General features: G+C 41.0%; 2 protein-coding genes across 2 annotated transcripts in view; one reads left to right on the forward strand and one right to left on the reverse strand.

Moving 5' to 3' along the window:
• Nucleotides 1-4,218, forward strand: part of Rab5a (RAB5A, member RAS oncogene family) — a 37,619-nt gene extending 33,401 nt beyond the window's left edge. Inside the window, exon 6 of the mRNA XM_013022169.1 lies at nucleotides 2,791-4,218. Coding sequence (XP_012877623.1) covers nucleotides 2,791-2,906 — 116 coding nt within the window. The 3' untranslated portion in view covers nucleotides 2,907-4,218. The remainder of the gene's footprint in view (nucleotides 1-2,790) is intronic.
• A 383-nt stretch (nucleotides 4,219-4,601) lies between these two features.
• Nucleotides 4,602-14,009, reverse strand: part of Pp2d1 (protein phosphatase 2C-like domain containing 1) — a 19,993-nt gene continuing 10,585 nt past the window's right edge. Inside the window, exon 4 of the mRNA XM_013022108.1 lies at nucleotides 4,602-5,407. Within this exon, the coding sequence (XP_012877562.1) occupies nucleotides 4,602-5,407 (806 nt within the window). The remainder of the gene's footprint in view (nucleotides 5,408-14,009) is intronic.

Below are 14,009 nucleotides of genomic sequence, written 5' to 3' on the forward strand. Positions count from 1 at the left end.
GGGCGCTGTCCCTCAGCTCTTCAGCTCAAGGCTAGCGCTCTACCACTTGAGCCACAGCGCCACTTCCGGCTTTTTTCTCTTTGCTTATGTGGTGCTAAGGAATCGAACCCAGGGCCTCAGGCATACAAGGCAAGCACTCTACCACTGAGCCACCTTCCCAGCCCCTACATTTCTTTTTTAGTGTTTACTTGAAATTAGATTGGCTCCCTTCTGGAAAGAAATCTCAAGTATACATAGGATTATCTTTTCTTCATGCGGTTTATTTTTGGTTTTAGTTTTTTTGGAGGTGCTACATAATATACTTGGTAGACTTGACACTTTCCCTTTGAGCCATGATCTTGGCTATTTATGCTTTGAGGTTTTTGGTTTTTGATGCCTGTCTTGGAGCTTGAACTCAGGGCCTGGGTGCTATCCCAAAGGGTTTTTTTTGCTCAAGACTAGTCATCTACCACTTGAGCCACAGCTCCATCTATGACTTTTTTGGTAGTTAATTGGGCATAAGAGTCTCTTGGACTTTGTTGCCCTGCTAGCTTTAAACTGAGATCCTCAGATCTCAGCCTCCTGATAAGCTAGAATTACAGGTGTGAGCCACCAGAGCTTGCACTCTGGCTGTTTTTGAAATAGACTTTTTGCCAAAGTATTGCTCTTTCCTTTGGCTTCCTGCTGTACCTAGATAGGGAGCATATGCCACCATTCCCAGGTTTCTGTTAAGATGCAGTCTCTCAAACTTTTTTTTTTTTTTTGCCAGGCAGGCATGACCTAGAGCCATATTCCTTCCAATCCTAGTCTCCCATGTAGCATTTACCACCAAACCCACTGTTGGCTGAGATGGGCTCTTGGAAACATTTTGCCTGGGCTGGCCTCAAAGCATGATACTTTCAACTTCAAATTTTTGAGTAGCTAAAATTACAGACATGAGCCCTTATGCCTAGCCAGCCCAAGTTTGGTGTGTTGGATCACACAATACCACAGGACTATGTAATTTTTCCAGTTTGTGGACTACAAAGTAGCTTGTTATATTTATAACTTCCAGCCTTCCAGTTTTTCTTATTCAGTTGTAATTGGTGAAAGCCCTTTTAGAAATATGCTCAAGAGTGAGATATTTGCTTAATCCAAAACCTACTTTGTTTCTTATTATCAGTACATAATGCTAGCATACTCTGTGTCTGCTACTAGCATTTCTCACCTATAGGGCATTGCTTATAAATACATTTGACTGAGAATTTATCATTATTCTTTATGCTGCAATCTACAGAGCAGTTCCTAGAGGAATTGGCCCATTTGAAGCTTGCTTCCCAAATTTCAGTGCTCCTTCCTGCCTCCAGACCACTTCCTAGCACCTGAGACTCTAAAGATAGTTAATGCTCTTGTGGAATAGCAGAGAAAGATAATGCAGGCTGGTGTTGCAGCTCAGTGATAGAGTACTTACCAAATTTATACATACCACCCCTGGACTCCATCCCCAGCATCACAAAAGGAATAAAAATAATTAACAAACTAAAATGTAAGTGGACATTCAGATTTTGTGTGTGTGTGCTACTCCTGGGGTTGAACTCTCAGGTCTTGGGCACTGTCCCTGAGCTTTTTGCTCAAGGCTGGTGCTCCACTACTTGAACCACAGCTGTACTTCCAGCTTTTTTGGTTGTTAGTCGGAGATAAGTGTCTCACCGACTTCCCCTTGCCCATGCTGGCTTTGAACAATGATCCTCAGATCTAAGCCTCCTGAGTAGCTAGGATTGCAAATATGAGCCACTAGTGCCCAGCTCTGAGCATTGGAAAACCATCAGGCAGGCAGACGTGTGAGGTACCAGTATGGGGCAAAGCAGACACCCTTTAATCATTGGGGCACATCTACAACATAACCATTACCTTTAGAGAACTTAGCAGAATTAAAGCTGTACACATTGGTTAGGAGCTTTTGGTAGGCCACACTCTTTGACAAGAGGAAATTGAATTTTAATTTTAGAGATAGGGTCTTCAAGAGAGATTCTGCCTTATATTAGATTCAGCTGCTGGGTGAACTATGTTAAGGTTAGCCCATAGGAGGAGAAAATGTAGATCTTTAAAAGGTGAAGGCTATGGAAGGCAGGAAGGAAATAGGAGATCCAATCTGTCATAATTCTGAGTGTTAGATTGCATAGTAGAGGACAGGCTTTGTTAAGGTTATAATGCTTGTGCTTGTAGTGATACCTTTTCATATCTGAAATTGTTGTCAAGTGTGTGGCAGAGCCAGCATGGTAGTATACTCAGGGACTGAGTGAGTGAGTTTGACTCATCTGTGCTAAACCATGAGGCCCAGTCCCAGAGATGTATGTTGAGAGGAGGGTGACTAATAGTTCACACAACAATGATCCTTAATAAAATTATATGGTAAGATAATTAAGCATCAGCAGCTGACAAACATTACACTCAGCAAGTCAGATGGTCCCACTATGTGTCTAGCCTGCTTTTGAACTCCTGGGGCTTATGTGACCTTCCTACTTGAAGCTCCAGAAGGAGTAGCTAGGACTTTTGATAATTATGTGCCTACATCTCATTCCTTCCTTCTCCCAAACACTCAGAAATTAAGCTCCTTTAATACAGCAACCAGTATTTTTTAGTAGATACTAGTATTAGCAACCAGTATTATTTAGTAGATACTAAGAAAGCACTGGAAAAAATTGAGCATTTAGTTCTGTGAAAGTTGGGGATAAACTAACTGCAAAAAAAAAATGGTATACCTAAGTAAAAGAAAGTGACTTTAGTATGACTATTTCGATTGTGTTTATTTGGTCATTTCTTCTCTCTCAGCTAAAAAGCTACCAAAGAATGAACCACAGAATCCAGGAGCAAATTCTGCTAGAGGAAGAGGAGTGGACCTTACTGAACCGACACAGCCAACCAGGAGTCAGTGTTGTAGTAACTAAATCTCCAGTTTGAACTAGCTGGTATTTTCTGCTTCCTAAACATTAATAACAGTGGAATTGGAGCATTTAACCGGCCCAGTATGACTTCCAAAAAGAAGAGACTTATGATAGATGTCAAGTTTCTAATACAGGATTATTTTAAGTGTTTTGAACTTAATTTTTAATAACGTGCATGTATCCCTCTGACTAATGTTTCAGCAATAGAAAGGGAAAATGACTGTGTATAATTGTTTCATTGACAGTTAGAGGGAATAATTTCTCATCATTAGGGATAAAGACAAATGACTACTTGGACCTATAGTCACTCAGTTTTTCCAGACTGGGACAATGGTCATCTCTGAAAATGATTTGGAAATTAACTAATTTGGGCTTTTGAAAAACATTTTTAGAAGGAGATTTTAAAAATATGCCTAGCTACAGTATTCACATCAATGATCATTTCTTCTGTTATCTAAAGTCTACATTCCACAGTTAAAAAATTACTACAAGGAAATGGTCCCACTTCTTCAGGAAGAAAGAAGAAATGTTTGTAGCACCTAAATTGTAGCTAGTTGTTTGTTTTTTTAAAAGTGGGATTTTAATAAGTCATCTGTAACCCCATCTTGTTCTAGGAACACAAAAACTGATAAATGCATTTTAATGGGTAGTGTTACCTTCTTGTGAGCTCATCAACAAAAAATGGAAACCAACCAGGTGTCTGTGATTTCTATTTAATCACTGCTGGCCATTATATATATCTTGTAAGGGAGGGAGGGGCTCTTGTTCCCTCCTGATATAATAGAGTCAGTGCACTAACAATTATGTACGTTTAAACTTGATTATTTTAAATTTGATCTTCAACTGTACTGTAAATAGGGTACTGCATTGTAGTCTCCATATGTTTATTATTTTCTGTAATATTTAAGAATTGCTTAAAAGTATACAAAATGTACAGTTACTAAAACAGCTAATTATTTCTTTCTCCTCCTTTGAAAAGAAGGGGCTTCAGGTTGTTCCTACATGGCTAGAACCATAATAAACAATGCACCTGTAATTTGTAACATAAGTATTACGACGCTAGTAACAATCTTGCAGCTTTGTTTTTCAAAGTCTATTTTATTTTGATCAGTTCAGTATATTGCACTAATTATTTTAGGTATTTTCATTATATGAAATCTACCATGTGTCAGAGATGATTTAATCTATTTAAGTGTTGAACTGCTAGCAGAACTTGTACATTTTACAGTAATTGAGAATTAGTAAGGAAAACAGTTCACCAGTGTTTAGTTTTATATTGAGGTGCTCAGGTTGGAATAAAGTGGTATAAAAAGCAGTACTTGTTTTTCTCTTCTTTAATACAAACAGTGCGTGTCTATTAATAGTATTATATGAACCAAAGTTTGCTGTTAAAATTTTCTTACGATCTTTAGTACTCCTTGCATATTCTCTGATAACTGTTTTGGGAAGAATTGTCTTTGTGCTGTTACGTTTTGGTGCTCTGGATAATTAGAACTTTATTTTTCATGGCAGCACTGGATACTCACTTCCACTGAGAAATATTAACATAACTGTGATGTTGTCTCTGGAACCAAAGTTTGCTGTTAAAATTTTCTTATGATCTTTAGTACTCCTTGCATATTCTCTGATAACTGTTTTGGGAAGAATTGTCTTTGTGCTATTATGTTTTGGTGCTCTGGATAATTAGAACTTTATTTTTTATGGCAGCACTGGATACTCACTTCCACTGAGAAATATTAACATAACTGTGATGTTGTCTCTGGAACCAGCCCGCAAGGCAGCATTTACGAGTTCACGGCTGACATACTCAGCCGCACCTTCATAGAAATCCTTAGCTTGTGATTTGTTTCTGCTTATTTGCAAACTGTCTACAGTGTTGGGTCTGTCCGTTTCTTCTGCCTTTCTGAAAAGTGTATGATTAGTCATCTTTGATGGACGTGTTCCCACATTTTTAGGGCTAGAAGAGTGGTATTCAGCATATTTTGAGCCAGAAATCTTGTTTGTATTTGTAATTGACACATGGTCTTTAGATTCCTCTATATTCTGAAATAGTATATGGATGTTGCTGTCTGATTTAGTAATATCTGTGCCACCGTTGGAAATAAGCAGAAGCTCTTTGAGTGGTGAAGATTTGCGTCGTGTGACAAAATGGTACGCTTCTGTATACATCTGAAACAATGTTATTATCAGTGAAGTGACTTCCTTTTTATCCAAAACTTCCCAAAGTCCATTAGTAGCTAGCAAAAGGAACTGACACAAATCATCTATAGGGACAGAAATGGTTTGAGGTGCTGGGATAAAGAACTTTTTCAGTTGGGGGTTGCCATGAAATCCAAATCCTCGTGTGGTTTTTATTTGTCCTTCTAGGAGCCCACTTAGTTCGTTGGGGCTAATTACTGCTCCACCGTCAAGCACTCTTTTTCTCTCATTGATGTTCCGTGTGGTATGTTCTTTGGTTAAGCAGAATCCTTTGCCATTTCTGCATAAAAGTGCTTGCACGTTACCTGTAAATTATTTTTTAATGGAACAATTACCAGTTGTGCCAACATATGCTGTTAACTTTACTCAGTCCTGTGTTTCAGTGCTCATCAGAAAGCAGGCCAAGTAATAATACTTTATTTGGGCTGAATGGTTTACAGTTAGTTAGATTTCAAACTGAGAAAAAACCAGTTTTCTGTGTGAAGCAATACACTGCATTTACTATTAAAATAATTCAAACCACAGATTGAATATTACCTACTTCAACTTTTTTTATAACCAATACATATTCCATGTAGCAGATTTTTTAATGTTTAAATGAAAGCTATTTTGAATAGTAAATGTGAAAAACAAAATGGAACTTAGGTGATGGGTGGTAAAACAATTAGAATGCCACTGTTAATGTCCTACTAGGTTCCTGCAATATGTAATTAAACAAAAAGTAAGTCATTCTGTGAAGAAAAAAACAGGCATTACTACTAATGTACTAAATGGATTAAACCCTTTGGTTCAGAACTGAAATCTTAAATAAGTTCCATTGTTCTGAAATAGTTTAGGGATATTTGGTTTGAGGCAGGCTGGCCTTGGTCTCTTGCTTTTTGATATGCTGGGGTTTACAGGCCTGTGCCATACCCAGCTAAGACATCATGTTTTGGGGATAAAAGAATTTGGGGTTTAGAAAGTTGAAGTCCCCTGCCTCTGGTTTGATTGAAAGAAAACCTAATTTGGTGACAAGTAGTTAAAAGATACAGAGAAATAATTCTGACGCATTTGCCTCTTGAGAAGTACTGACGTCCATGCTACCGGACAAGGACCAAGAGATGATATATACACAGACATCTGGAGACCTGAGGGCTATATAAATGATAGGTATAAAAACTACATGACCTCTCTTTCCTTTGTAGTTCAGTTACTGATTCTTTATATTAACTTGTATTCCTGCTGCTCCTACTGAGATTGTTTAGGGAAATAATTCTTGACTCTTGATGGGTGTGAAATCAATGTTACCCACATAGTATGTATGGGATGGTATTTAACGTCTGCTGATGAAACTAAAGAGAACCTCTGGTTATGGACTGCTTTTAAAACAGCCTCTTGCTGTCGCTTAGCTTTCCTGCTCATACTTGATGCTCTACTATTTACGTCACACCTCCAGCTGTGCTTTTTGCTAATTGGAGATGTAGTCTCATGAACTTTTCTGCCCCAGCTGGCTTTGAACCAAGTCATCCTGGATCTTCATCCCTGAGTCACTGGGATTGCAGCTGTGAACCAGTGGCACCCACTTTAGAGGAAGGTTTTGTTCATGTGGCGGTCTGGAAAGGAGAAGTTGGCTGGTTTTCAAGAGGGTGGCCTGGCTCTGAATAAAGCTTCCTGTGCCATCTGTATGGAGGAAGTAAGAACAGCTAGCCAAGTGGCAAACTGCAGAATAAATTTTAGTCGAGTTAAACAGTTCAAATTTTAAATATTAGCATCTTTTAGTAGAAAATGTGAACAGAGGAACAAAATGGGAGTCTCTAAAAGACCAATATGTTTTAAGGATAATAGTCTAAGGAATTAACAATAACTAGTTTGAGGCCTGCTCAGGTGGTGCAAGCCTGACATCTCAGCTAATGCAGGTGGATCAAAAGTTCAAAGGCCATCCTCGGTGACTATACCCCGAAGTTGAAAACAGTAAAGAAAGAAGAGTGGTGTTCATGGGAAGCACTCCTGGAATGTTCCAGAAGGTACTGAAGTAGAAGAAATGGCATAGAGAAGTGTGAAGTCCTGGAAGCCTGACACTAAGCCAGGCTTTGGGTTATTGAGTCTTTCTGTTTCCCTGTTTATCACCTGCCTGTTACTTGTCAAGTTTGCCGTGAGGATTTAATAGGTGGATCTTACAATTGAAAAAGTATATTTAGTGTTTCAGGAAGGAGAAAACCACCAAGAAGCTACTTAAATGAAACAGGAAATGACAGTTGTCTCATGTCAAATCAATAGATAAAAGAATTATAGAAACCCTTAGGAAATAGAACTACAAGTTTTTAAGAGTAGTTTGTAGGGATCTGGGAATGTGGCTTAGGAGTAGAGTACTTGCCTAGCATGCACAAAGCCCTGGGTTCAATTCCTCAGTACCACATACACAGAAAAAGCCAGAAGTGGCACTGTGGCTCAAGTGGTGGAGTGCTAACCCTGAGCGCAGGGACAGTGCTCAGGCCCTGAGTTCAAGCCCCAAGCAAAGCAAAAACAAATTTTTTTTTTTTTTTGGTCCGGTCATGGGGCCTGAACTCTGGGCCTGGACGCTGTCCCTCAGCTCTTCAGTTCAAGGTAGCACTCTACCACTTGAGCCACAGTGCCACTTCCGGCTTTTTTCTTTTTGCTTATGTGGTGCTGAGGAATTGAACCCAGGGCTTTGAGCATGCAAGGCTAGTGCTCTACCACTTGAGCCACAATGCCACTCCTAACTTTTTCTGCTTATGTGGTGCTAAGGAAACGAACATAGTACCTCATGCATGCAAGGCAAGCGCTCTACCACTGAGCCACCTTTCGAGCCCCAACAAAATTTTTTTTAAAAGTAGTTTGTAGGAAGTTGGAACTTAGGGAAGAAGAAATGAGTTCCTGGAAAAGAGTGATAAGTGTGCATGTAAATGAGAGGCTCCAGCATGTGAGATTTGTGTCACTCCCTCCAAGTAATTAGTATGAGCCTTACTCCTTTGGGATTAGTGTGCATTAGAGGTTACAAAGATCCTGTGTTTTGCAACATGCATAATCATGAAATTCATACAGTTGTCTATTGCTCAGCATTGTACGCTTAATATATAACTCAGGGGGCAGAGATCAGGATTACCGTTCCTGACAGCCTGGACAAGACATCAACCAGACTCCACCTCTAGTCAGACCTGGTAGTGAATGACTAAACCCAGCTATATGGGATGCGGGGAGGTGTGTGTTAAGAGGATTGCGGTCTAAGCCTAACCTCAGGCAAAAAGCTTGAGACTATCTAAAACATGACTACAAAGAACTGTTGGTATCTATGGGGGTAGGATTCCAAGGAGACCACTTTAGAGGCCAAAATAAAACGCAAATGCTCAGAATGCAGAGTTGCATGCTTCATTTCCCCCCACAATGCCTCTCAACATCCCCTAAAGACATCTTATAAATATATCTCAGTTTTTCACCTTAGACCTCCAATGAAGCATATCATGAAGCTTTCTTGGGGAAGTAGAGCTGTGGCTCAAGTGGTTGAATAGTAGCCTTGAGCTAAAGACCTGAGGGATGGCGCCCAGTTTCAGAGTTCAAGCCCCATGACTGGGGGTGGGGGTGGGTGGGTACTTAAACCAACCTGAACCTTTCTTGGCTTAGGATTGCTGTCACTTCCCTGGTGCATTTTGGTCACTGTTTGTTTTGAGAGAGACTTTCCCCCCCAAAAAAAACTAAGGGCCAGAAAACTGTAGATCATACAAGGGTTGAAATACAACTAATGATGCTTCAGGACTGACAGAACCCTAACCCTACAGCGACTGAGCTGGGGGGTACATGAAAACAAAATGTTTGCTTCTGACATTGTTTAACTGGGGTGAAAACCATGTATCTGTGGAGAGGATGGTGGTTCTGGCAGAAAAGTCCATGAACTTCAGTCTTAAAAGAAATTCAGTGTCATGGCATGAAGCTGTCATTCCAATTGTGATGGGAAGTATGAAATGGGATTATGGTCCAGGCACAGCCCAGGAATTGCAAGACCTTATCTCAACCCATACAAGAAAGAGCTGGAGGTGGCTCAGTGATAGAACACCTACCTTGCAAGAACAGGGCCCTGAGTTCAAAGCCTACTATGTCAAAAGTGAAAGAAAAGACATGATTGATAGACAAAGAAGTCAATGATCAAATCTGTAACAACACTGAGGACTTGAAAAATAATGACAATTTGATCTCATTGATATCTATAGATACCACCCAACAATAGCATAGTACATAGTTGTTTTCAAAGGACATCTAGAATAAGCAAAGTAGAACTGGGTGCCAGGCTTGCTCCTGTACTTCTGGCTGCTCGGGAGGCTGAGATCTGAGAATCAGGGTTCAAAGTCGACCCAGGCAGGAAAGTTCATGAGACTCTTGTCTCCAATTAAACAGCAGAAAGCTGGAGTGGAACTGGCTCAAGTGGTAGAGCGCTAGGCTTGAGCTTCTAAAGAGTTCAGAGACAGTGCCCAGGCCCAGACAACCAGGCCCCACAACCGACCAAAAAAAAATGTATTGAGCCGGATGCTGGTGGTTCAAACCTATAATTCTAGCTACTCAAGAGGCTTTTCTACAGATCATGGTTCAAAGCCCAGCCTAGGCTGGAGACTGTTATCTCCAATAAACTCAGAAAAAGCTTGAAATAGGACTGTGGAAGTGGCTCAAGTGGTAGGGTGTTAGCCTTGAGCAAGACAAGCTCAGAGACAACCCCCAGGCCTGGAGTTCAATCCCCAGGGCAAAAAATAAAAATAAAAGATAAGGAGTATTGTAGTTCTGGGCTGACCTTGAAAATAAAGCCAAAATGGACTGAATCATGGCTCAAGTACTGGAGCACTTGCCTGCCAGGCTCCAGGCCCTGAATTCAAACTCCAGCATCATTAATAAAGGAGGCTGAGGATGAGAGGAAGATGATAGAAGTTGGGAAACACAATATTCTAGCCATCTCTGCAGGAAGAATGTTTTAAAACTCCTTAAAAAAAAAAAAAAGCCAGGCAGTAGTGGCTCATGCCCGTAATCCTAGCTACTCAAGAGGCTGAGAGCTGAGGATCACGGTTCAAAGCCAGCCTGGGCAGAAAAGACCATGAGACTCTTCAATAAAACATCGGAAAACTGGAAGTATCCCTGTGGCTCAAGTGGTAGAGTGCTAGCCTTGAGCTGAAGAGCTGAGGGATAGCACCCAGGTCCAGAGTTCACGTCCCATGAAGGACAATACAAAACAAAAACCGACCACTTTTAACCAGAAGAGTGCATTAAGAGGTATAGTGCCTGCTTATTGAATTTGAACTCTGAGTTCAAACTCCAATTCTGTCAATAAATCATTGGACATGGTGGTGCATGCCTGAAATCTCAACTCTCGGGAGACTGACAAAGGAGGGTCACAAGGTCAAGGCCAGCCTGGGCTGCTTAACAAAAGAATGTCATATATATATATATATATATATATATATATATATATATATATATATATATATATAAAATACATGTATACATATGTATATATATATACATGTATATATAATATATATATATTAAAGAAATACACACCTCCTCCTCACACACCCTCAGAGCCTTGTCATTGTTTAAACTACTTTTAAAATTCACCAGGAGAAAGCTCCATTCTGAGGTCTTGTCATTGTTTGAACTGATGCAGCTCTTTTACTCTGTGCACACAATTCCATTCCCAAAGGATTTGCCACAAACAAACAGCAATTATTTGAATTTACAGCAGCCCGAGGCAGGCAAAGCATTGGGATCTAACAAGTCGTGGACTGGAATAATGACAACCCGGTTGAGTGAGCTATCAGCAGAGACCTGTGACTCACCTGTGGCTCTGTACAGACAGGAAGTCAAAGCTGATACAGGACTAAAAATATAGTCTCCAGCCTGGTGTTGGTGACTCACACCTGTAACCCTAGCAATTCAGGAGGCTGAGATCTAAGAACTGTGGTTCAAAGCCAAATCTGGCAGGAAAGTCCATGAGAGTTTTATTTCCAATTAATGACATAGAAGCACACACATACACGCACACATGAAAAAGCCAAGGGACAGTGCCCAGGTCCTGAGTTCAATACCAGACCCTCCCCTAAAAAGAAAGGAGGAAGAGAAGGAGGGAAAGTATAGAAAAGCCAAGTAAAGAAAGAAAAGAAACAGACTTAGTAACCAAAATAAGGAAAATTGCAGGGTACAAAATCAGTATGTAAAAGGCCAGTGTATTTCTGGCCTCAGACCACTAAGCTTCCAGATCTCTGCTTCCTGAATGGCTAGGATTACAAGCTTGAGCCACTTCACTTGACTGCTTTTCCTCCCTCCCTCCTTCCTTCCCCTCCCTCCCTCTCCTCTGCAATCTCCTTTTTCCCTTCCCCCTTCCTTCCTTTTTCCCCTCCCTCCCTCCCTCTCTCCTTCCCTCCTCCCCTCCCTTCCTCCCTCCCTCCCTCCCAAACATCTATTAAAATGTGTATTATGCAAAAGCAAATAGTTTAACTCATGTTGTAGACTCCTGACAAATGCTTAACCTTAATCCTCCAAAGTGCTGTCTCCAAAGTGCTGGGATTACAAGTAATATCAGTATGACTTTAAACAATTTCACATGCTAGGATTCTTTCATTTCCCATGAAGATCACTGAGTTCCTCAAAAATGAAAGTCCAAGAGTTCTCTTTGAGATAGGCCTTATTTAAACTACTGATGCTTAAGCTGTGTTGTTATCAGCACACATTTCTCTCCTGCAGGCATAAAAAAAAAAAACTCCACTTGTTAGCCATGCACCAGTGGCTTATACCTATAAACTCAGGAGGCTGAGATCTGAGGCTCATAGTTTGAAACCAGCCTGGGTAGGAAAGTCTATGAGATTCTTATTTTCAATTAGCTGCCAAAAAGTTGGAATTGGAGCTGTGGTTGTAGTGATAGCACATCAGCTCAAGCCCTGAGTTCAAGCCTTAGGACCACCCCTTTACCCACCACCCTCAAAAAAAAAAAAAACTTCTATTTGCATTATGGGCATGGGGAAGGAAACTTGACTAAGATTTTGTGTAATTTTTTTTGAGCCATTTTCTTCAGCATCCCTTTGGAATAGATGCGTGTGTCTACTTCTTCTTCTTCTTCTTCTTCTTTTTTTTTTTTTTTGCCAGTCCTGGGGCTTGAACTCAAGGCTAGCACTCTACCACTTGAGCCACAGCACCACTTCTGACCAAACCCAGGGCTTTCATGCATGCTAGGCAAACACACCTACCACTAAGCCACAGCCCATTTCTCTAGACAGATCTGATTCACCCCTAGGTCATCATGCTCAGCAATAATACAGACTTATGACATGTGCCAATATTTAAGGTAAAAACGAATTAACAGGTCTTTCATATTTTACTCTCTTGTAGTTGATTCCCACAGATCTAAAAAAAAAAATTAGTCCTGTGAGTAAAGCAAAGGCATAGGGTTACTGTATGAGGTATTTTCAACAATATGCAGCTTTTACAAAAGGAGCCCTGTTAGGATAGACACCACTAAGCATTTAGAATTCCAAAACTCTGAAGCCAGTTCCCCAATTGGCCATCAATGTGAAAAGTAGGTCTACTGGGAAGCTATTTTGGAACTTCAGTGCTGAGACTGAGAAATGACAAAGACTATTGAGAATATTGTCCTTGTACCTGACGCATTACTACTGCTTTAACCTTAAGGGCTCAATGTGGCCTTTGTGACCCTTACACCACCAGCTTTGCCCACAGAGTCCCAACTCTCTAAGACAAGCCTTCAACCCAGGGTGGGGATGTGTGTTCCAATGTGGAAGTCCATTCTTAAAGAAGAAAGACATTCTGTACCCCTCCTTATCTCAGTGGGTGATTGCAGAAGATTGTCTTGAGACAAGGCCTATTGTTTGAAACTATTGCTCTGCTTAAAAGAAAGCAAAGGCTCAGTGCTTGTAGCTCCTGCCAGTGATCCTAGTTACTCAGGAGGCTGAGATCTGAGGATCAAGGTTCTATGCCAGCCTGGGCAGGAATGTCTGTGAGACTTGTATCTCCAAGATACCAAGCCAGAAGTAGATCTGTGGCTCAAGTGGTAGTGTGCTAGCCTTAAGCTCAAGGACAGCTCCCAAGCTCTGAGTTCAAGCCCCAGAAAACCAAAAGAAAACAGAGAACACTCTTAGCTCAGGGAGTCTTGGGACAACCTGCCACAGTGCCTGGGTGGGAGATGGTCATGAGTGGTGTTTGTGGAAAAGGAGCAGGTTGGATGTGCTCTCAAAGAGAAATTCAAGCAGCAGGGAGCTCCAACAGGAAAAGACAGTCATTGATGGAAGCCCTAGCCTTCCATGGGAAGAAGGAAGTCCCACTGCCTGAGGGTCACAGAGGAAATAAAGGGCCAAGTTGTCCAGGCTCTTCCTCTTAGCTGAGTAGGGGGTATTAGGTAAGAGGGCCCTGAGCACAGACCTCTGAATTGTGGTAAGTACTGTCAGATATCACACTTTCAGCCTTATAGGCAGAAACCACATATTCACATAGTATACATACAATATTATAACTGCACTTGTTCACCCTTCTTTCTTCCATTTCTGTGCCCCCATTTTGCCCCTCGCTAAAAAGACCAAAATAAAAATAAAAACAAAAACAAAAAACCACCACATAGCCTATTCAAGAAATAGGAGAGGGCCAGGCGCTGGTGGCTCACGGCTGTAATCCTAGCTACTCAGGAGGATCGCGGTTCAAATCCAGCTCAGGCACTAAAGTCCATGAGACACTTATCTCCAATTAACCACCACTGTGGCTCAAGTGTTAGAGTTCTAACCTTGAGCTGAAGAGCTCAGAGTTAGTGCCCAGGCCCAGTGTTCAAGCCCCACAACCAACCAAATAAAGAAAGAGAGAAAGGAAGGAAGGTGGGAAGGAAAGAAGGAAGGAAGGAAGGAAGGAAGGAAGGAAGGAAGGAAGGAAGGA

The sequence above is a fragment of the Dipodomys ordii genome, unplaced genomic scaffold, assembly GCF_000151885.1.
Source record: "Dipodomys ordii isolate 6190 unplaced genomic scaffold, Dord_2.0 Scaffold60, whole genome shotgun sequence".
Lineage (NCBI taxonomy): Eukaryota > Metazoa > Chordata > Mammalia > Rodentia > Heteromyidae > Dipodomys > Dipodomys ordii.